Below are 23201 nucleotides of genomic sequence, written 5' to 3'. Positions count from 1 at the left end.
AGTAATCTTAGCTGCACGTTGATTCCACCCTTCATTTATGTATAACAAATTAGGTAATAATAATAATCATTTTGTCTGGGGGTAAAAAACGCGTTTAACAAAAAAATACAAAGGTTTTTGATTTTCTTAGTAAAGAATTATTTCGCAAGATGAAAAATATCGGGAAACATGTTCCCAAATTGGTAGGTACACATTTTAACATTTTTTATTGAATATTTACAAATACAAAATTATAATTCGTACTTTTCCCATCATAAATCATTAGGTACTTAGAACTTACTATTACTTGTGGATATAAATAAATACCTACCTATCTTATGTTTTTCCTAATATTGAGAAACTAATGGTTTCTTTTGTGTTTTGAAACATCACATTTTCTATTTTTCTATCATTCTTGTACTGCATACAAGTTACGGCACCTTTTATCTTCAAATAATTTGGAACTACAATTTTTGTAATTTAAATTTTAAAATATCTTTCTTTACCTATCAATGTACGATATTATATTAAAAATCAAATACCTAATCATTATTTACATTTTATTGACTAGATAGTAGATATTAACAATAACAAGTATTTCTTAAAGACATTTCAATATAGAAAATAAAGATGAAGAATAAATAAACCTAACTAGTAAAAGTAACTAACAACTTACTGTGGACAAGTACCTAGGTAGGTAAGTAAGTAGTAACTAGTACCTAAATATTAAGTAGGTACCATAATAATTGCATTAATTGTTCTGACTTGAATTTCATTTGTGATGACTGATGACTATGACAGTCGTGATTCGTGAATCGTGAAGGACTGATGGACGATAGTTTCAAGTTTGGTAAGTTTGGTTGTTTGGTAATTGGTATTAACTATCAAGCAGTGCTTAATAAGCACGAACTAAGCTGCTGGTAGCATAGATAATAAAGAATGGATAGGCCACGCCTATGCTTATAACATTAGGTGCCTCGTTCCTAAAGAGCAGATATCTTCTGTCTCACAAAGGTGCCTGTTATCTCAACTTTTGGTTATCCCTTATTGAAAATCTGATATATATATATATATATGGATTAATAATAAAAGCACCTACATTCATAATTGTTTGAGAACGTATGATAAGGTCGAATGGCCTATCCATTCTTTATTATCTATGGCTGGTAGTCACTAGTCCGACAGAAATCGTGGATTTGTCGTTGGTTGTTGTTGGCACTCCTGTTGAATGTTGATCCGTTTCCATAACTCAGTACGCGGCGAATATACGTGCCTCAGTTCAGTTTATAAGCAGTGAGCGGCGAGCGCGGCCGCAATGCTAAGGTGTCTACGGTGTTTCGTCGTTTGTTTACTGATTAGGAAAATCATAAAGTACCGGATCGTGTACTCGATTTTTATGTGAAAACTAAACGTTTTTTAACGTATCGACTTACTCGAATTTCTAAAATTCACTTCAAAATATTCACATTATTTTTTGTATCCTGTAGTATTACGCATTAGCAGCAAAAATGGTGAGTATTATTTTACAACAATATTGTGTTTTGTTATGTCTTATTTTGTATTTTGTAATGCGATTTGTGTGTTCAAAAACCTAAACGTTAAGTTGTATTTTTCTTCAACAGAATTTCATATAATATTTAAAAACCAATGTGATATTTTCATATTTTTTTATCTATTACAACTTATTTTATCAATTCCCATCAAAATTCACATCAAAGTTTATTGAAGATAGTTGTCTCGATAACTCGAATATTAAGAGAAATAATAAATTTGATACAATTTTATAAACACCTCTAGGAGTAAAAAAAAAAAATTCGAGTTTTTAGAAAGTTTTTTAGCTATCAATGTTTTATTCATTGTGACTTGTCTGTCTTGCAGGTAGATTTAACTTAGGTATCGCCCTAATTGGCTTAACATAGTTCATTAATTCAGTAATTAGACAAATGCATTTCTTTTAATTAGTTATTCACAAATACATTCAATTGTTACTTGTTTTATTTCATAATATTTTAATTGTATGTACTATTGATGGGTAAACTGTCTTTTATCGTGAAATAATATTTTTATTGCTTATAGCCTGTTACAAAGAATAACAAGATGATGCAGCACATCAATTATAGAGTGCGCGTTATATTACAAGATTCCAGAATGTTTATCGGCACATTTAAAGGTTATTTTTTTACTGATATACTTAACTGTTGACATTTGATCATTTATTAAATTGTTTTGTGTTTCATAGCCTTTGATAAACATATGAACTTGATTTTGGCCGATTGTGAAGAATTTCGTAGATTGAAAAGTAAAGCCAAAGTACCCACAATACCCGCTGAACCGAGAGAAGAAAAGCGTGTACTTGGTTTTGTCTTATTACGTGGACAAAATATAGTATCTATAACTATTGAAGGACCTCCTCCACCTGAAGAAGGTCTTCCTAGAGTACCACTGCCAGGTGGGGGTGGTCCAGGTTCTAGCCGTGCTGCTGGACGAGGGATGCCCTCAGTTATACCATCAGCAGCTACACCTGGTAATATTTTAGAATTAAATATTTTTTATTCTTTAAGTTAAGTGAAAATAGCATTTTATATTTTTTTAATAACTAGGTTGGTTTTTATTTTATTAAAAAAATATATATATTAACTTGCAATTATTTTCATAAACATAAAATAGTATTTTTAATTAGACCTTGAGTATCTATTTGTAATAACTGAATTTATTTTGTACAATAATATCATTATCACTTTATAGATAGGTTGTAGATGATTCATAATTTAATATAATATGTAATATATTAAATAAATATTATTTTAAATTTGATTTTTTTTTCTCAATTATTAATTTTACTATTTTAGGAATTCAATTGTTATAATAAATTATATGTGTATGATTTTTATTTTAAAATTCCATGTTATTTATTTTATTCTTATCAATAGGTTTACAAGGACCAGTGAGAGGTGTTGGAGGTCCTTCACCAGCTGCAATGGCACCCACTAGAGGTGCTCCAGCTCAACCACCAATAAGAGGTCCACCAATGATGGCTCCTCCACCAGGCATAATGGGTAGGTTAGGTTATTAGGTTAATCTTATAGATTAATTTTGAATATAATACATTATTTACTACACATTATATTGATAATGTATTTAATAATATTTTAATCATGTCTTAGCTGGTATGCCACCAATGCCTGGCATGGGTCGAGGTGGACCACCACCAATGCCAGCCAACAACATGCGTGGTCCTCCACCTATGATGAGAGGTAAGTAGTGCTATATATTAAAATAAATAAATTTTTAAATTTACAATAATTTCTATTTAGGTCCTCCAGCTGGTCCAAGAGGATATTAGTAGGTAATACTATTATTATCTGCTGAAGATTTGATATAACTAAATAAATAATTACATAATATTTAACAGTTATATTACCAATTTCATAAATAAGTAATGTTCAACTACATATTTAATTTAATATTGTAAATTCTTTTGATTTAATAACTACTAATGATAAAATAACATGATTCTATGTACTATTATAATATGTATAATATAAGTATGAAATTGGGCAAATCTATAAAATAATCAACGTCTATTAGTTATTTATATTGGTTCATCTTTGTTGGTTTTTTTTTTTAGTATATGGACTGTATTTGCTAGTTATTTTCGTGTGTATTGCATGTATAATTTTAAAAATTAAAACTTAAACTATTTTCTATACATCATATTAGCAAGTATTAATTTACTTGCTTATAATTTTGTACATAAATTAGTATAAATGCTCACATATTGTGTTGTAATATTATTTTTAAGGCATAATTTTATCTCATCTATAAACTAAATTGAAAAAGTTAATCAATGACAAATATTGCAACAAATTATATAAAATAAAATAATTGTATTATTTATAGAATTAAAATGTCTGTAATTGTTTTGATATAATTACCTTATTTATATTCCATTTATTTTGAATAAATAAATGTTTATTTTTTTTCATATAGCGTGTGTAGCAAATTTAACTTATAGGTACTATCAATTTTTAAATAAATTACTGATATTCTAAATGGTTATTATGGTTTGAAAGTACATTTTGATATTTTAATTTTAAAATTAAATTATCGACCCTTATCTTATAAAATATCAATAATATAATACAAATTCAATCTAAAACAATGTAGAAACTATTTACTTTTAAGACTTCTTATTTTAATACTATGGGTACAATTGGTACATGAATTTTTTCCTATTATCAAAAATGGAAAAATCATTGCAATTATTATTAATTATTTTATTTTTGTGTAATAACAAATATATATTTATATTTAAATAAATATAGAATACTATCTAAATTCAATTTAAATAGGTAATTATTTCATTCAAACAATGATATTAATATTGTATATTATTAACTAATATAATAAATAGAAAAATAATTATGGAACTTATGTACCTACTACCTACCTAATTTTTTTTATTTACAAAACAATTATGTAATAGACAAACATGTATTTACTTAATGAAGATTAGTGATACTCATAGACCTAGGTTAATTAATATCAATTATCAACTGAACTGTACTCAAATGTTACCTATATTTTAAAAGGTATATGTAAAATAGGTGTATTATTCATTAGGTAGATTAACTTTTAAAAATAAAGCATATAGAATAAAATAGATTGATGATAGCTATATCTCTGTATAGTGTATTGGTACATCTTTTTATTAACTATCAATGTAAAACACACAATTTCTTTAAAAAGTAATATTTAAAAATTGTATTTAGTTGCTGAAACATTTGATTTTTATGAATTATATTTGTTATAGATAAAAGTGTAATAAATAAAAGTATTTAAATTTAAAAGACCAATCTTTTGAAAGTATCTATTAAGTAGATTTTTATCAACCTAATAATACAGCCATAAAGCCACAGTTTTCTGCAATCACGCATTCACGAATGAAAGGGTGCGATGCGTAATCATGCAAAAATTGAAATACTGAAAAACAGTTCTGTTTATTAATAATTCTCGCGTATGAACAAAGCAGTGTAATAACATACACAAGCACATAAAAAAAAAAATAGAATTCAATCTCATTAAAAAAATTAAATTCTTATTATTTAGTTTCTAGTGATTCTCGCAAACCGAGATTAGTTGAAGTACACATTATACATTTCCGATATTTAAGCTCTAATATTTTTTGAGCATTATAATATATTACAAACCTATACCTACAATCTATAATAAAATAAACTTTTCTGATAAATATAAAAAAACATATAGTTTCACTCTTCAATTATTTATTGGATTATTTTTATAGAAAGTGTAGGTATTTATATTAGGGTATTTCAGGATAGGTACACCCGAACAACTTCACTCCACTCAACTTGTTTACACTTTTAAACACTTACTAATCATCTAAACTTTAATTTCCATACATTGCACTCTTTGCAATTCTCACTTATTACTGTTGTATTAGGATTTAATGAATTTCAATAATTAAGCAATAATAAAAAATAGAATTTAAATAGGTTAGATAACAATTATGAAATATAGTGTTGTTAAACTTTTATATTTTAGTTAGCATAGTAATCAAAACATAGTAGTAAGAAATGTAAATAAAATTAGTTATTAATTGGGTTAAAATAATAATTACGTAAGTTAAGGTGTATGAAATGTAAATTAGTATAATAAGAGAATCGATAATTACTCAATTGTAAATTTAGTATATAAGAGATATGGTTAAGGCAGAAAAGGGGTCATTACAGGTAGTGATCGTGTGACTCGATTACCACTGGACGTCGCGTTCAAATAAAGTATTTCACATCATTTTTGGTCTTACTTTATTTTGGTATACGTCCGAGTAATTGGAGTATACGACATTACAAAAAAATATTTTTATTTTGGATAAGAAACTAGGTTAATTATTTATAGGCATGAACAATTTAAATTTGTTTTAACTCAAATTTATATAAAAATATTGAAAATAAATAGGTACAATTTGTTTTATATACCTATATTTAAAGTTGAAATAAATTGTGAACTGTTTTGTAGTTAAAAATGTATAATACAATTTATTTTTATATATTTTAAGTTTTAAAAATTAAGTATAAGATACCTTATAAATGGTTCTGAGTTAATATAGATATCATAAAAATCTAAAAATATAATATACAGCCAATAATTTTTAAAGAAATTTATTTGTGGTATATATATGTATGTATGTAATTCATATGTTATACGTATGATATTATTCTAAATGTTACTATACGCAATAATGTTTTTGATTTCTTTTAAAATATTATCTTTTTATACTATGAATAAATTACTATTTTACGGTACTTTAAGTAGTATTTTACTAGTTATTACTTTTATCAAAAAAGTGTGGTCAAGTGGGTACGCTCTGCTGTACGTTAGGTGCCGTGTTGTGTGTGGATCACTATTATATATAGGAGTGTTAAATTTGAATCCAATGATAAGTATCATTGCAAACGATAAATGATTCCGAAAGGAGATGATTTGTTAGGATATAATATACAAAATATATTGTATTTTAAATTGGGTGGTGAAAAGGTGGATTATGTTTTAATGACCTGAATAAGTAGGTGTTAGGTACCCAAAAATTAAATCATTTAATCATGTATGACAAATGTCAATTTAAATAACTGGTGTATACTGTATGTTTCAAGTTTTTACGCCTAGTAATTCTTAAATATAACAAAAATCTAAAATTTTTTATAAATAACATTTACATATTATATTTAATACAACATTTACACATAACATTTTTTCCTATAATGACGCTTCGAGTTTTCTCTATAGTTATCTGAAGGAAAACTTAGTGTTGAATTTTTTAACCTTAGATATAGACAAACAATTTTATGATTTTTCAACTACATAATTACTTGCAAATTTTCGCGATTTTGACATATTTCGTAAAAATTTGAACTTATATTATAGACAACTGAAATTTTCGATTTTTCTGAGTATTTTTTTTTTTTTTTTGAAGTGTCGATATAACAATTTCGGGTTCCCAAAACAACTTTTTTTTTTAATACAAGGTTTCTTATTAGTGTTGATCTTATTGTATCTAGTTAAAAAAAATCGTTGTTATCAAAATTTTATTTTTTAAGCATTTAAAAGTTTCGCAGAAGTAATGTGAAAGCAGTTCAGTTAAAAGTTCAACATTTTACGAAGTATGCCAAAGTCACGAAAATTTGCTAGTAATATTGTAGTTGGACATTTATAAAAATTTTTATATTTATATCTATGTTAAAAAAATTTCACAGTAATTTTTCCATAATTTTTCCTTCAAATTGCTATAGAGAAAACTTGAAGCTTCATTATAAGAAAAAATATTATGATGTGCGTTTGAATTTTAAATTTTTACGAAATTGCTTAACGGTTAAGATTTATCCTCAAACGATTTTAAATATTTGTTATTATTCAAGAAGCATATAGGTCGTAGATAGGTACTTGAGAATTACATCAGTTATTTTGATTGGTATTATATTTACAGAATTTATTTTTCAAAATATTTCGCATATTTTAAGGCTATTTATAGGTATTTGAAATATTCGTTTTTGTTTAGTTTTTTTTTTATAAATATCGATAATTGTTTTTTGGCTGAGTCAAAATACTTGAAAACTGAATACAAAGTTCCTCGGAAGTTAGTCATAAAGCGCAGATACAAAAATGATAAGAAAACATAGGCACAATTTTTTATTATTAGCATTTGATGTTCAAATATTGACAAAAATTCGTCAATATCATGAATATTTCGAAATTATTTAGTAGTTAAAATTTATAAAAAAATTTTTATAATTAACTAAGAGTTGAACATTTAATAAAAGAATTTCGATGAGTTTGGATTACAATAATTATAAAAGAACTTGAACGTTGGCCAATTAAAACAAAATTTATCCTTAGTTTAAATTTTTACGAAATGCAAAAGTCACTCGTAAAATAACGATTTACTATAAAATAATTTTAAATTTTTGTTTTTCACTACAAAAATATATAGGTATCTTAGACTGACAAATCATCTTAGTTCATAATCTTTTTTATGTATAATGGTACCTATCATTGTATTCAAATTTAATACACTCATTGTACCTAGTGACCCATTCTATATCAAAGATCCACTCGAACCCTATTGTAAAGTAGAACGTTACCCATAATACCCACTAGAGTACTAGACCACCTTTTATTTAAAATTTGTTTTGACAATTTGTTGAGCTTGGATTCTTGATATCTATTCGGTATATTATTTAAATATTTTATAGAAAAAAAAAACAAAATTATTATTATTAATTTAAAGTTTAAACTCTGATTATATATTTACTTACATAGATATATAGTTACTATGGGTAAGTATATAGTACTTAGTTCTATACACTATACACTGTGTAATAGTATAGCAGTTGTACATTCGATTTATTTAATAGTGAACACTTTATTGTTGAAAAATAATTTCAATTGTTTTTTAAAAATATTTTTAAGGTGTTATTCAAATCAAATACATCATTAAATGCACATATTATCAATCCTTTTCACTTTTATGTTTGTTATTGGATTTACTATTAAATTTTTATTTTAAATTAGCAACTTATAATTTTATAATACGAAGCTGCAAAAGTGCTGAATACCTACATACATTTCTAAGAATGCATACAATCATCGTTTTATGGAACGTATAAGAAGACGTATCTATAGATTGTTTAATTCAATGAATTGTGGATCATTCATACATTAAGCCAGTGTACAAAACTACAAAGGAATAACTGTTAATAAACATAAACGGCTATAGAATTAAAAAAATGTAATTGCTCTTGCGTATAAATGTAGGTAGGTACCTATTAAATAGTAATTATACCAAGTATACCACCATACAATGTATAATATAGTGTTCCTTTTATTATTTTAAACGTATTTTATTAATTATATATTATTAATTATTATAGTCTTCTGGTCTTCATCTAATGATTGCAGTTTTAAATGTATAATAATACTTTCGTATTTCATTAATGGTTATTTCTGACCGGTCTATTATTGTTTCAACTGTTTCAAGTAAATAATCGTGTTAATTGCCAGTATAATAATAACATTTGGTTCGTTTGTATTTTATGGCTTGTTATAAACTTATAAAATTATTTTAGATGAATTAAGTTTACAATTTGAAAAAATATTATAATTGAATTGAATTTGTTTAATAGAACTTTATTTTTGAAAAATTATGCATGTATAGGTAGTTCCGTTATTGTTGAATTTAATATAACCAATTTATTCGAATTCTTTGAAGAGTATTCACGATCACGAACAAATTAAAATAATTATAGTTAGATATAAGAGGACAATATTTTATGTAATGTGAATACACTTTTATTGTTTTATATACATTTTGAATTAATAATTACAGTAAAGATATAAATACAGTACTTATTGGATAATATTTTTAATCTTGTACAAATAATGATCTTCTTTTAGCACTTAATAGAGTCTCTAAAAGTTTCCACCACCATTACAATTTTCCTCACTTTATCTAGATATAGAATATGTATATCATGTATTTTTTCGAATATTTAGAAGATTATAAAAGTATAATAAGTATCTGTGTATTTATTAACTAACTGTGACCATATTATACCCATATAAAATATAACTGTCATCTTATCTGTTGTTTTTATGCATTATACCTAATAAATTAACATGATAATCAATTAAAATAGAGTATATTATTTTATTTCTCACATTAATGATTAATTTATAGTGCTATATGTTTAGTTTGTAATGATACAATTTTTGATGTTGACGAAATTAAATGTATAAAGTGTATATAATTCTCATACTTCTAATGTTCTAGTTATAAAGAAACGGATTTTAGAAAATCAACACCTGTCCTGAAGAAACTAAGCTAAAATTTGTCTGTTCAAAAAAAAAAAAAGAAATAGGTCAACTTAGGTCTGGCAAGTTAAATCAAATAATTAAGAGAAGTTTATTAGATTAAATGAGACTGTATCCAATTTAATTTCTTCGGTCAAATGTATGAGTGCCAAATTTGATGATTTTGGTAAGCGGGTGAAAGAAGTATCGAATAATATTAATGATCTGAAAGATGACATTAAATTGTTAAAAGAAAATAATATTAAATTGTGCTTAAATATTTCAATTTATCTAAACTTTGAATTTACTAGATCAAAAATCAACCTGAAATTATGTTGAAATAATTAGTGTATCAGAGTTGAAAAAATAGAGTAAGATCTTTCAGCCAAAACATGTCAATCAGCGTAATTGATTAAGGATTTCCAATTTTTAATACAAGTACAAATATACCTAATAAACCAATGAAGATCATAACCGAATTTGCATTAAGGCTTCAAAAGTAAACCTTGATGTAATAGTTAAAAATGAAAAAAGGTAAGTCAATTAATATAAACAAAAGATAGGGAAATATCTAATAAATAAATAATCAAAGTAAGTAGTTAATAGTTATTAATAATTAACAAGTAACAATACTATGTATTGCACAATATAATATTATGTATTTTATATAAGACTATGTATGTTGTTAAAGAAAATGGTTTTAAGTTCATCTAATTTATTAATTATGAACATGTTATTAAAAAACTAAAATCTTAAAGTCAATATTAAATATGATGAGATAAATCTATTAACAATTTAAAATATAGTTATAGATTAATATTTTTAATGTTTAGCAATTTTTCTAGAATATTGAAAAAATTTGTTAAAAACAGGTTCATGATAATTGATAATATTTTAGAAAAATATAAGCTCCCTTCAAAAGAGTTTCCATCAGTTTGGTTTTAGATCATGCTTGGGGACGAATAGGGCTTATCATAAGCGTGCTCAGCCTCCGGTTTCAGAGGCAGCAAGAGATTAATTCTGCCCATTCCTCCAAATTCACTGGCCCATAGTTTCAATTTTTTACTATTGGGCATCACAATTTAATTTATACTGGTTATTTGTTTTTTTATAAAAAGTTGTACAGTAAGGACCAACTACCAAGCTACTAAAGGTGTACTTTTCCACAAGCCTATATAGATAATATTTACTATTTAAAATCATGACTATTTTTAAAGCAGTAGTAGACAGGTCTATTATAGTTTATTTACACACTGGTAAATTCTACAATCCTAAAATATTTATTGATATTTTACCAAGAAAAAGAAACGAATTTTGTAATTTTTTTTTAATTTAAAATGGTCGTAATTAGTGGAAATATAATTTTACCGAGGCCCATTATTCAATATTTATTGGCCGCGGTAGTTTCGAAGAAAGTCCAGGGGCAGCATATGGGGCTTATATAGAAAAACACATTTTATAAATGACGTTCTTGATAATAGCGTGAAAGGTGGTAATCGTAATTTTCTGGTTTTGACCGAGTGTTACAGTCGTTGCCAAATAAATTGAGACAGCGGTGGCGGCGCAATAACGAAAAACCATGGGTTCTCTGAATTTCAGTGTTACTACCGATAATGTATTAATATATATATTATATATATATTTATACATAGATAGATTATTATAATACATAGATTTTACACATCGCGACTAGTTTGGGATACACCTACTGAAAAGAGCCACCGCCGCTGTCTCAATTTATCTGGCAACGACTTTAATCTTTAGAATTAATTAATATTTTTCCTAATATTATATCAGTATATTTATCTATTGGTAAACCACTTGTATTTGTCCTAAAAGTAAGATTTTGTTCCGTAACAATACTAGTAACACAAACAAATAATTTATTGTTGGGAATAAAAACAAAAAATGGCAACAGTGCTTCAAAGTTGCAGCTTGCAGATAAAAATTGTATGAAATCGTGAACATCGAATGTCTATTAATTTAGGATGGGCTCTCTAATAACGCTCTAAAATTATCATGGTTTCAATAATGATAATTAACCACAGATAGTGCACGTGTAAGTCTTAAAAAAAGCGTAAGTAGAATCTGGTTGTTATATTATAATTTCAAGAAGTTTAACGTATTATCAGTAAACTTAGTTTTCATCTAATTTATATTGTTTTTCTGAAAAATGTTTCTGTTTCTTTTTTTAGATTCTGAACGAAGTAATGAATGTATTGATTTTACAATGATGTGTTTTTTTGTCTGTGTACAGCATAACAAGTCGAAATAATTCTTCAATTTCAAACTTTGGGGGTGGTTTCAGATGGAAAAGTGAATATCCTTGATGCATAATAGGAGTCAAAAGTAAACATTTTCCAACAGTTTCGAAAAATCGAGAAAAACAAAACAAAAGTGACGGAAAAACGGGAATTTTTACGTAAAACCAGTTTTCGATCAAATCGATTTTTTTATATGGTTGTAACTCAAATACTAATCACTGTAAATACTTACAATTTTCACCAAATGTTTATGTTAGTGTTATCTATATACAGTTAAATTTTCTTTTGTAACCTAACCTTGTTGACTTTTTTTGAGTTATTTATAGACCACTGAAATTTTCGATTTTTATGCAAATTTTTTTTTGAAGTGTCGATAAAAAAATTTTGGATGACCAAAAAAACTTGAAAATTTAATACAAGGTTCCTTACGAATTGTTCTTATTGTAGCTAAAAAAAAAAATTAAAGATCGTTAGTCACAATTTTTTTTTATAAGCGTTTATAGTTCAAATTTTTATGAAATCTGTAGAAAACGCGAAAATTTGCAAAGTAATTTTGAAGTTGAAAAATCATAAAATTTTTTTTGTTAATAACTAAGGATTAAAAATAAAACACTAAGTTTTCCATAAGTTTTCCTTCAAGTATCTATAGAGGAAACTCGAAGCGTCATTATAGGAAAAATTTTAAGTACGTTTGAATTTTAAATTTTTACGAAATATCGGAACGATAATGATTTATCCTCAAACGATTTTAAATATTTGTTATAATTCAAAAAATATAAGTCATAGATACTTGAAAATTTCACCAGTTATTTAGATTGGAATTTTAATTCTTAAAATATTTTGACTTTTTTTAGCTATTTATAATGAATAAAATTAATACATTCATCACTCCGTTCAGAATCTAAAATCAATACATTCATCACTTCGTTCAGAATCTAAAATAATATATTAAAATTATCAAAAATATTTTATCCGACATTGCACGTATTACCCATATTATAATATTGGGTAACAAGCATAAGTATATAATTCAGAATATAAAATTAATAATTATTAAAAATTTTAATTATGACAAAACAAATTGATAACAACGATGACGATCAGCAAAGAAAAGCCTCCATTATAAATATAATTAGCAGAAATCTGCTAGTTAAATCGAAAAATGTAAATTACAAGCATACATGTTTGTTTTGCCATGGTATTTGTATTATTTTGTGTACCTAGTTCTAGTAGATACACAATACACATATTAGATTGTTATTGACATATTGTATATCTTGATATTTTATCAATGTATAATAGGTACTTTGATAATAATATTATAAAAACATATTGTACGCTCTTCTATACAAATACAAATTTTCCTTAATGTTTAAGGCGTTTGTGCTCAAAATGTTTTGCTTTGGTTACATCTTGGACAGTTTATTGATAATCTATAGTTATAACTTATGTCAATTCGTCTAAATTAATAAAACAATCACATATTCTATAATCGTTTTAAGAATAATATATTTTGCTTAATTAACATATTAATGTATCAAAATCAGTAGCGGCTCGTGAGTTAATATTCTGGGGAGACTTAAAATTATATAACATAAACTACGTACAACAACGAACAAGAAAAACCCTATTATTGAAAATCTAATAATATTATAGTATTACATATTTAGTTAATATTTTTAAGTTTAATTTGATTTTTTTGTTCGTAAGTTAAAGTATTAAAACCACTAATTAATAATATGTCTATTATATTGTATTTTTGCATTTTTAAAATAATTAGAAATATAACAAATATCAAATAGAAGATAGTATAAAACCCTGTAGTAAACGTGTTATAGTTATTAAATCATAAAAATGCATTAAATTATGACAGCGGTCAGCGACTAAGAACGGAGCGCGGTACGGCAATTATTGTCGTGAACCCAGTCTCAATAGAGTCTATAATACGCAGCTTATTCTCCCTGCCCCCTCCGGCCCTCCAACGAACCGGCCGTACCATTTTACATGTTATGATTGAAACTGTCGGGCGGCAGTTTCACTGTAACGGCGACCGTCACCGTCATCGATAAAACTAAAATAGCATTTCTATTAAAATAACTATTTAAAGGTTTTAGATTTGGTTGCTTTCAATTTATAATATTAAACAAAGAAAACGATATAAATTATATAATATTATATTTTCAATTCGAATAAAAATATTTTTATGCATTATTATTTTAATTAATTATTATTTACAAGTAACTGGGTTTTTTTAAGGGGGAGACTCAGTCTCAAAGTCTCCCCTGACGAGCCGCCCCTGATCAAAATGGAATTTAAGTTTTAAAATTATAAGTTAGTAATAAAAGTTGTTAAAAGTAATTTTAGATTTCAAAATTTCGGTTACTACAATATTAAACAAAACTATTATTATTTTACTTAATTATATCTACAATATAATTGACACAAATGATAAATGTAAAATATTTTTAAAATAATTACATTGTTTTAATATCTTTTCGAAAATTCATTCAAAAATTATGAAATTATAAATAGAACTTTATCATTTTTGGCTTCAATATTGTGCGTATATATGAATAAATAAATAAAAATATATAAACACAAAACTTTAAATTCTTAGATAAAAGTAATTTCCAACAACCGACAAAAAACTTGAGTTTTATCTTCTTTGAATGTAAAAAACTTAATTTAAAGTTTTTTTTTCTTTTGATCGAAATGGAAGTGAATTATTACAAATGTATCTATAAAGTAAGTTCTAGTATTCTACATAAATATAAATATAAAATAAACTTACAAATTAAAGTAGAGTTTATTAGAGGAATATTTTAAGATATTCAATAATAGAGTATCTATTGTAATTTTCGAATGTGTTTTATGATTCGGTTAAACTGAACATTATGGTTTCCTTGGTGTAGGTATATCAGTAGATAGTTGGAATCATGCTTTTACGATTTACAATTAGACAGGAATACAACAAAACATAAAATCAACTAAATATTTTTAAAATAGCTTAATAATTTGTACGTTTATGTAGAAGTATAATGTAATTATGTAAGTATTAAATTCATATTAGATTCTAAACGAAATTATGTGTATGTGTTTTTTTTGTGTCTTTATACAGCATAACTTACCAAAATAATGTTTCAATTTCAAACGTTGGGGGTAGTTTCCGATGGCAAAGCGAATATCTTTGGTGCATTATAGAGGTCAAAACTCAAAAAGAATAATTTTCCAGTGGTTTTCAAACAAAATTGGAAAAACAAAAAAAAGTGACGGAAAAAAGGGAATTTTTATACTTTTTAGGAGTTATTTAAAGACAACGTAAATTTTCGATTTTTCAAAGTATTATTTTTGAAGTGTTAATAAAAGAAAATAGGTGCCCAAAAAAACTTAATACAATAGAAAATTAGAAAATTAAATATTAGGTTCCTCATAAGTTAGTCTTATAGTGATTCAAAACTTATAAGAATACAATATACATAGGTACAATTTTTTATTATATGGTTAAGTTAGGTTAGCATTTGAAGTTCAAATATTGATAAAATTCGTTAAAATCATGAATATTTGCTAATTATTTTGTAGGTATAATCATTCATAAAAAAAATAAGTCGGCAAGTGGGTACCGCTCTGCTGTACATTAGGGGGTGGGGTGGACCTCGGACTAGGGTAGGTTAAATTTGAATGCAATGATAGGTATCATTGTATACGAAAAACGATTCTAAACGGAGATGATTTGTCAGTCTAGAATACTTAACGTTAGATATAAATATAAACAATTTTATGAATTTTGAACTACAAAATAATTTGCAAATATTCATGATTTTGACGAGTTTTTGTCAAAATTTGAACTTCAAATGCTAATAAAAAAAAAATTGTGCCTATGTATTCTTATAATTTTTTTATCGTTATAAGAATAACTTATGAGGAACTTTGTATTAATTTTTCAAATATTTTGACTCAGCCAAAAAAATTTTATCGACACTTCAAAAAAAAATTCTTAGGAAAATTGAAAATTTCATTTGTCTATAAATAGTTCAAAAAAAGTCAAAATTCTTTAAAAATTTAACTGTGTACGGAGAGCGCTAATATAAACATTTGGTGAAATTTTCAAGTATTTACAACGATTAGTTTTTGAGTTATAGCAAAATAAAAAAATCGATTTTGACGTAAACTGGTTTTGCGTAAAAAATCTCGTTTTTCCCTCATTTTTTTTTAGGGTTTTTCTCGATTCATTTAAAAAAAATTCGAAGCATTTTTACTGCTCCAAATGTTGTTGACAGACACAAAAAAAAAACACACATCATTGTAAAATCAATATATTCATCACTCCGTTCAGAATCTAAAATGTTTGTATAAGTAGCTAAGAGTTGAACATTTAATACAAGATTTTCCATAAATTTTGCTTACAATATTTATAAAATAACTTAAATTTTGGGGTATTCAGGTCATTAAAACATAAACCACTTTTTTCACCACCCACTGGAAAATATATCCTAGCCTAACAAATCATCTCCGTTCAAAATCGTTTTTCGTATACAATGATATCCATCATTAGATTCAAATTTAACATATCCATTATAGTGACCTACTATACAGTAGGGAATTACTCTCTTTACCACTTTTTGTGATTGAGTTTTTCTTATTTTTTAAAAAATGTATAAAGTATAATTTTAAATAATATTCTTTTTATTGACCGAGAGTTTCTTACCGATACTATAAGTTAATTATATTTATTTCAGATAATAATAATATAATGTACGATTGAATCATTCACTGCGTTTTCTGTAATTATATTACATTAATTTTTATAATAAATTAATTCTACTACTTTTAACACTGCAAAGGGACGATGTATTGATATATAATGTATAATCAATAATCTGTGCTGATACTTCCGTATTTTAAAACCTAACCTTTTCATGGCAGTTGTAAGTCAAGAGAGCTTAATATCGTACTGAGTTGGCTTGAATTTTATTGTTATAAACAACTCTAACGATTGGTCTAGACTCTAGGATCTTGTTATTCATAATTATTTTTTTTTTAGATTATCTGAATTTAGTTTTGTTATTATTATTCATCAATTAAAAAAAATGTCCAAAGTTATAAAATTGTAGTAAATTATAACGTAAAATCAAACAGTGCTTGTTTAAATGAATTGCTTAATTTGTTTTATACAGTTAAAACATTTATAAATGTATAAAAAAATCTATACAAGTACATGCACATTTAATCCATGTATTGTATTATGTTTATATGGAACAAATGATTTTTAAAGTTGAATATTACTATGTATGTACAATATTGTATTTGCGTGTGAAACTGGAAAGTAAAATAATAAATATACAATAGTCAATAGCTGTAGTATAATACATTATATTATTAATTATTATTGTACAATATACATTCGAATAACTTACGCTTACGAGTTTTTATCTAAACAATTGTAAATAGAAAGTGTTCATAATCATTAATTTGGTACCAAGTAGAGATAGGGCTAACCTAGGTTTTTCGCCACCCTAGGCAATTTTAGAATTTCTGTATTTTAGATAATAATATAATAATTAAATCAATTTTGTTCATTCGAAATTTCGAAATGTTCGGCCTCTAAACTAGTGCCACCCTAGGCGGCTGCCTATTTTGCTACCGCTTTGGGCCGACCCTGAGTAGAAGTATGGTTTTATTTTTTTCATATTTATACAATTCCTACGAGACGTTTTCTACGCCATGTAATTTTTATCGTATAATCTGTACATACCCTCGATCCATTTAACGTAGGAAACACATTATTTCAAAAAACACTAACGTTTATGAACATATTACTTTTATATAATTTTAAGTAATTATAAAACTGCATTTTTTTTAGAAAAAATTATATTTTTACATTTTTACTACTTTTTATTGTTATTGTTAAGTTATTACATTTCTAAATGACAACACAAATTTTAAATTCTGTGCGGAGCGATGAATGTATTGATTTTATAAAGATATGTTTGTTTGTATGTGTGTGTTTGTGTGTGTGTGTTTTTGTTTATATATGTCTAGTGTGTACATTGTACACATAAGTAATCGATAAAATGCTTTGACATTCAACTTTGAGGGTGATGGTTTTAAATAAAAAATTAGATCTAGGTTAGATTTTAAGGAAAAAAACACAAGATTAAGGGAATATGGGAAATGTTCCTTAAAACCAGTTTTTGAAAAAATTGATGTTTTTTAGTTCAAAAACGAATAACCGTAGATACCTACTAAAAATTTTTGTTATCATTTTCTATTCATGGTATAATTTTCAGAATATTTTGACTCTTGGGCAATTAACTGGCATTATAAATTTTCAATTTTTTATCATATTAAAATTATTATTATTTAAAAAATTTAACACACATTTTTACCACATTGCTTATCTCTGAATTTAGTTGTTTTATCGTTTCTCTTATGTAAATTTTTTTTTTTTTTTAATTGAAAATAAAATAAGTGCCTAATACACTTATTATGACTCATATAATATTATAAAGACATTAATAAGTGATCAATTGTAATTAAATAATATAAATAAATACAATTTGCTCTCAGATCATAAATTTTTGTCGTTTGTATAACCTTATATTTGATCACAGATTTATTAAAACATTTTTGAATTTTTATTTTAAAACGATCCAACAATATTTCTATTTATTTACAAAAAGAACTTGTGATCTATGAAACAAAAGTCCAGCATTTATAAACAATTATTAACAAATAAAATTTAAATTAAAAAGAAATAGTTTAATGATTAATAACGTATGAAAATAAAATTGTTGAACTTAGTTCGTTAATAAATGATGTGCTCTTTTATAATAAAAGAAGAATAGTAAGAAAAAAATATTTCTGACAGTTTAAATATATCATTAAAAACCAGGGATAACTTTAGCTGAATAATGAATAGTAGATTTTAATTGCATGTAACTCAACATTGAGTAAGGTCATTGTTATGGATATGTTAAATTTAAATGTATTGAGAAATCATTGTAAAAATATAAGAAAAAAAATTCAATAATAGACGGTCTGTCAGTCTATATATACTTCTAAGGTCAAAATATGTTTATATAGGTATGTATATATAGGTGGAGAAAGATTCCGCAAATTTGCGGAATCGTGTTGATTTTAATAGCTATTGATATACATACACGATTCACCAAATTCCATTCCATACATATATAGTATACACACACACGATTCGGCCTAGAGTTATAGCCGTACATATATACAGGGTTTCTAAATAGGCAATATCTTAAAATTAAACTACATATTTTTAAAATGTTATTACATATAGTAAAATTCATGTTTATAAAAGTTCTAAGTTCCAACGAATAATGTTTTTGAATTATAACAAAATAATATATCATTGATTTTATCAATTTAGTTACAAATAAACATAAAAAATAATTGTGTTTGAAAGTTTTTATGATTTTGAAGAATTTTGTAAAAATTTGAATTTTAAATATCTACATATAACAAAATATTGTTCTATGTGTTTTTATAGAAATAAGAACCACTTATGTGGGATTTTGTATTACATTTTCAAGAATTTTGACTCAGCAAATAATTTTAAATCAAAATGTATTGAAAGAAATAGTCAAAAATTTCTCATGTCAATAAATAATTCAAAAAGATTCAAAATATTTAATATATAATTGTATCACACTATAATAAAATTGATAATATAAATAAATAATAATACAAACACTTGGGGAAAGTTACAAGTTTCTACAATTAGGTATTCGCTTTTGAATTATAACAAAATATTTTTGATGTTAATAAATGATGCTTATATTAAAAATATTTACTACCCGAAACTACTTTTAAAGTTGAATATCGAAACTCTTATCGAATACCTATTTATTGTGTACACAAACATAGGTACACAAAATACATTATTGTAAAATCTGAGATGATATTATTAGATATCATGTAAAATATTTAAGGAGGTTCTTTAAATACATTTGAATATTGTAAGTATTAAAAAAGATAATATTTAATACCAAGGCTTTTTTAACCTAGCTTTTTCTTAAATTATGTTCTTAAACTATGAAAAGAGTTTTGATAATAGAACTTTATTTTTGAAATAGCAAAGCCATTTGAGATTGTACCGTACATAGTTTCTATTCTACCACGTAATAATTAAAATTTATTGTATAGTATACAAATAAATCATTGTATTTATTAAAAAATTGGTTCAATTACATTTTTGTACACTAAGCATATTCACCCCTATTTATGATTCTGAGCGGAGCGATAAATACATTGATTTTATAATGAAGTTTAATGAATCGTGGAAAAAACCCAAGAAAAAAAGTCCACGAATAAATAATCCACTAAGGAAAATTTACAAATTACAACATAATATTTCAATAATAATTCTTCATTTTTTATCCCTATACGGCCTATCCTATAAATTAAATGATCTTTAAATTTTTTTGGTGTTCTTATTTATTTATATTTGTGGTTCAAGTTTAATTTTATGAATTGTAATGGTTTAAATATAAGGAAAATGGATATACCTACACTTTTCAATAAATTGCATTTTTATCACCAAACTAAATTAAGCAACATTTTGACTGGTTTAAGCAAAGTACATTTATTTTATTTATATTATTTTGTATTTATCAATATAAATTAACTAAATTATACTTTGCTTAAGAGGATGCCACACCTACGTGTGTTGTCTCTGTCGTATACATGCGTAACATAGTTAAAAAAATATTTTGCATAGAAAGACTTGACTCCCTCAATATTTATATTAAAATTACCAAAATTATAAATTGCATCGGGTAAAACTTTACCTGTGTTGTAGCTTTTTAATTTTTTTGATAATATTAATAAAATTAAAGTTATCAGTTTGAGAACTTAAGGTTTTTTCATTTAATTATTAAAAATTATTGGTTACTAGTTACTACTACCAAAAAATCAAAATGCTACGACACAGATAAAATTCTTTCCAGTGTGATTTATAAATTTGGCAATTTTGTTATAAATATCGAGGGAGTAAAGTCATCTTCGCGCAAAACAGTCTTTAATTTTGTTACACGTGTATAAGACAGAGACAACATACAGGTGTGGCGTTCTCTTAAGTTAGTTAAAATGTCATAATATATTTTATCAATAGTGCATTAGCGCTGTATAGGTAATAAAACTGTAAATGCAATTTATATATCTATATCGGCTATATGCCTATATATTCATTAAAATAGGCATCCCAGTACTTAAAAATATAAAATGTTCTATTAGTGTATATGACTTGATAGTTGAAAATTGAAATAGTATATAAACTACAATAAATCTCAAGTTCAAAACTGGTTTTTACATTTTTTTCTCATTAAAAAATGATTGAGTTCATTTTACATTTTTCATAATACTATTTCGAACGTTTTAACAGGACGGTAATTCTCAATATCAATCATCATTGTCCGGAATAAAAACAAAATTTTGATTTTTATACATTTAAAATTTATTACTTTAATTGTAAAAAATATTAATTATAGATTTTGGAAATTCTGAAACAATTTTCTACGTTCTATATAAATTTTTTTTTTATGACCTTAATATAATTTCAGTTTCTGCTGGAAACTTATTTATTCAGTTCTTCCGAGTCTTACTAGTCTTGTAGATATGGATTTAGAAGCTTTTTGCTTGCAATTGTTCCTTAAAAACTAAATAATAAAGTACTAGTAAAGGATGATAAGTGGATGAAAAATAATTATAAACATGTTTAATACTTGTAGTCTGTAGCTTTGTCTTTCGTTGAAATTTGAATGTTCGTGATCGCTATTTACAATTGTTGATAGAACTGTGTTATTCGATTTCATTAATATTGTAACTGAACATATTTTTTCTGGAAGTACAATTATCTGGTTGGTAAAATTATCATTTATTTTATTAATTAAGCGATATTAAAAATTTTTTTACAACGAGTTAATTTTTTTTCCAATAAAAAAAACACGTACATCTTTTATTGATATTATTACTGAAAATAATATATTAGTAGGAACCTTAATTACATACGTGTGAGTACATATAAGTATAAGTGGAAAATTCAAAATTACGATAAAGATGAAATAAATACGACATTAATTATCTTAGAATTCATATTATTGTGTTATTAAATTTGGTAACATTGTACTATCATGTAATCGTATTTAATGCACGCAATTATAAATTAAAGGATGCTTGGAAAATCATCCGATTTGTTCATTATAGGTATATTTCAGTCAAAAAATAAAGATGACTTTTATTTTTTAGATTCTGAACGGAGTGAATGTATTGATTTTACAATGATGTATGTTTTTTTTTTGCGTCTGTGTACAGCATAACTAGTCGAAATAATGCTTCAATTTCAAACTTCGGGGGTGTTTTCTGATGGAAAAGTGAATATCCTTGGTGCATTATAGAGGTAAAAAGTAAACATTTTCCAACAGTTTTCAAAAAAATCGAGAAAAACAAAAAAAAAAAAAGACGGAAAAACGGGAATTTTTACTCAAAACTAGTTTTCGACCGAATCGATTTTTTTATATGGTTGTAATTCAAAAACTAATCACTGTAAATACTTAAAATTTTCACCAAATATTTATGTTAGTGTTATTTATATACAATTAAAAATAGCTAAAAAAAATTAAAAATCGTTAGTCACAATTTTTTTTTATAAGCGTTTATAGTTCAAATTTTTATGAAATCTGTAGAAAACGCGAAAATTTGCAAAGTAATTTTGAAGTTGAAAAATCATAAAATTTTTTGTGTTAATAACTAAGGATTAAAAATACAACACTAAGTTTTCCATAAGTTTTCCTTCAAGTATCTATAGAGGAAACTCGAAGCATCATTATAGGAAAAATTTTAAGTGCGTTTGAATTTTAAATTTTTACGAAATATTGGAACGATAACGATTTATCCTCAAACGATTTTAAATATTTGTTATTATTCAAAAAGTATAAGTCGTAGATACTTGAAAATTTTACCAGTTATTTAGATTGGCATTTTAATTTTCAAAATATTTTGACTTTTTTTTGAGCTATTTATAGACAACTGAAATTTTAAATTTTTCTGAAAAATCTTTTTTGAAGT

General features: G+C 25.2%; 2 protein-coding genes across 8 annotated transcripts in view; one reads left to right on the top strand and one right to left on the bottom strand.

The window, feature by feature from the left end:
• LOC114132770 (uncharacterized) overlaps positions 1-23201 on the bottom strand; it is a 98288-nt gene that overhangs the window by 35862 nt on the left and 39225 nt on the right. The window lies entirely within an intron of this gene.
• LOC114132771 (small nuclear ribonucleoprotein-associated protein B) lies at positions 1286-3964 on the top strand. The gene is made up of 6 exons (XM_027998341.2): positions 1286-1490; positions 2056-2149; positions 2219-2503; positions 2910-3035; positions 3144-3233; positions 3294-3964. The coding sequence occupies exons 1-6, from the start codon at positions 1488-1490 to the stop codon at positions 3320-3322; spliced, it is 627 nt and encodes a 208-aa protein (XP_027854142.1). The 5' UTR covers positions 1286-1487; the 3' UTR covers positions 3323-3964.

This window comes from Aphis gossypii, chromosome 2 (assembly GCF_020184175.1).
Source record: "Aphis gossypii isolate Hap1 chromosome 2, ASM2018417v2, whole genome shotgun sequence".
Taxonomy (NCBI): Eukaryota; Metazoa; Arthropoda; class Insecta; order Hemiptera; family Aphididae; genus Aphis; species Aphis gossypii.
The sequence above is the reverse complement of the archived record's forward strand: the minus strand, read 5'-3'. Positions and strand labels throughout refer to the sequence as shown.

What these genes read in the sequence shown, in the direction of transcription:
- LOC114132771 (XM_027998341.2), top strand. An exon ending in GTTTATCGGCACATTTAAAG is followed by an intron (nt 2,150 to 2,218) that starts GTTATTTTTTTA and finishes TGTGTTTCATAG; the next exon opens with CCTTTGATAAACATATGAAC. An exon ending in ACCATCAGCAGCTACACCTG is followed by an intron (nt 2,504 to 2,909) that starts GTAATATTTTAG and finishes TCTTATCAATAG; the next exon opens with GTTTACAAGGACCAGTGAGA.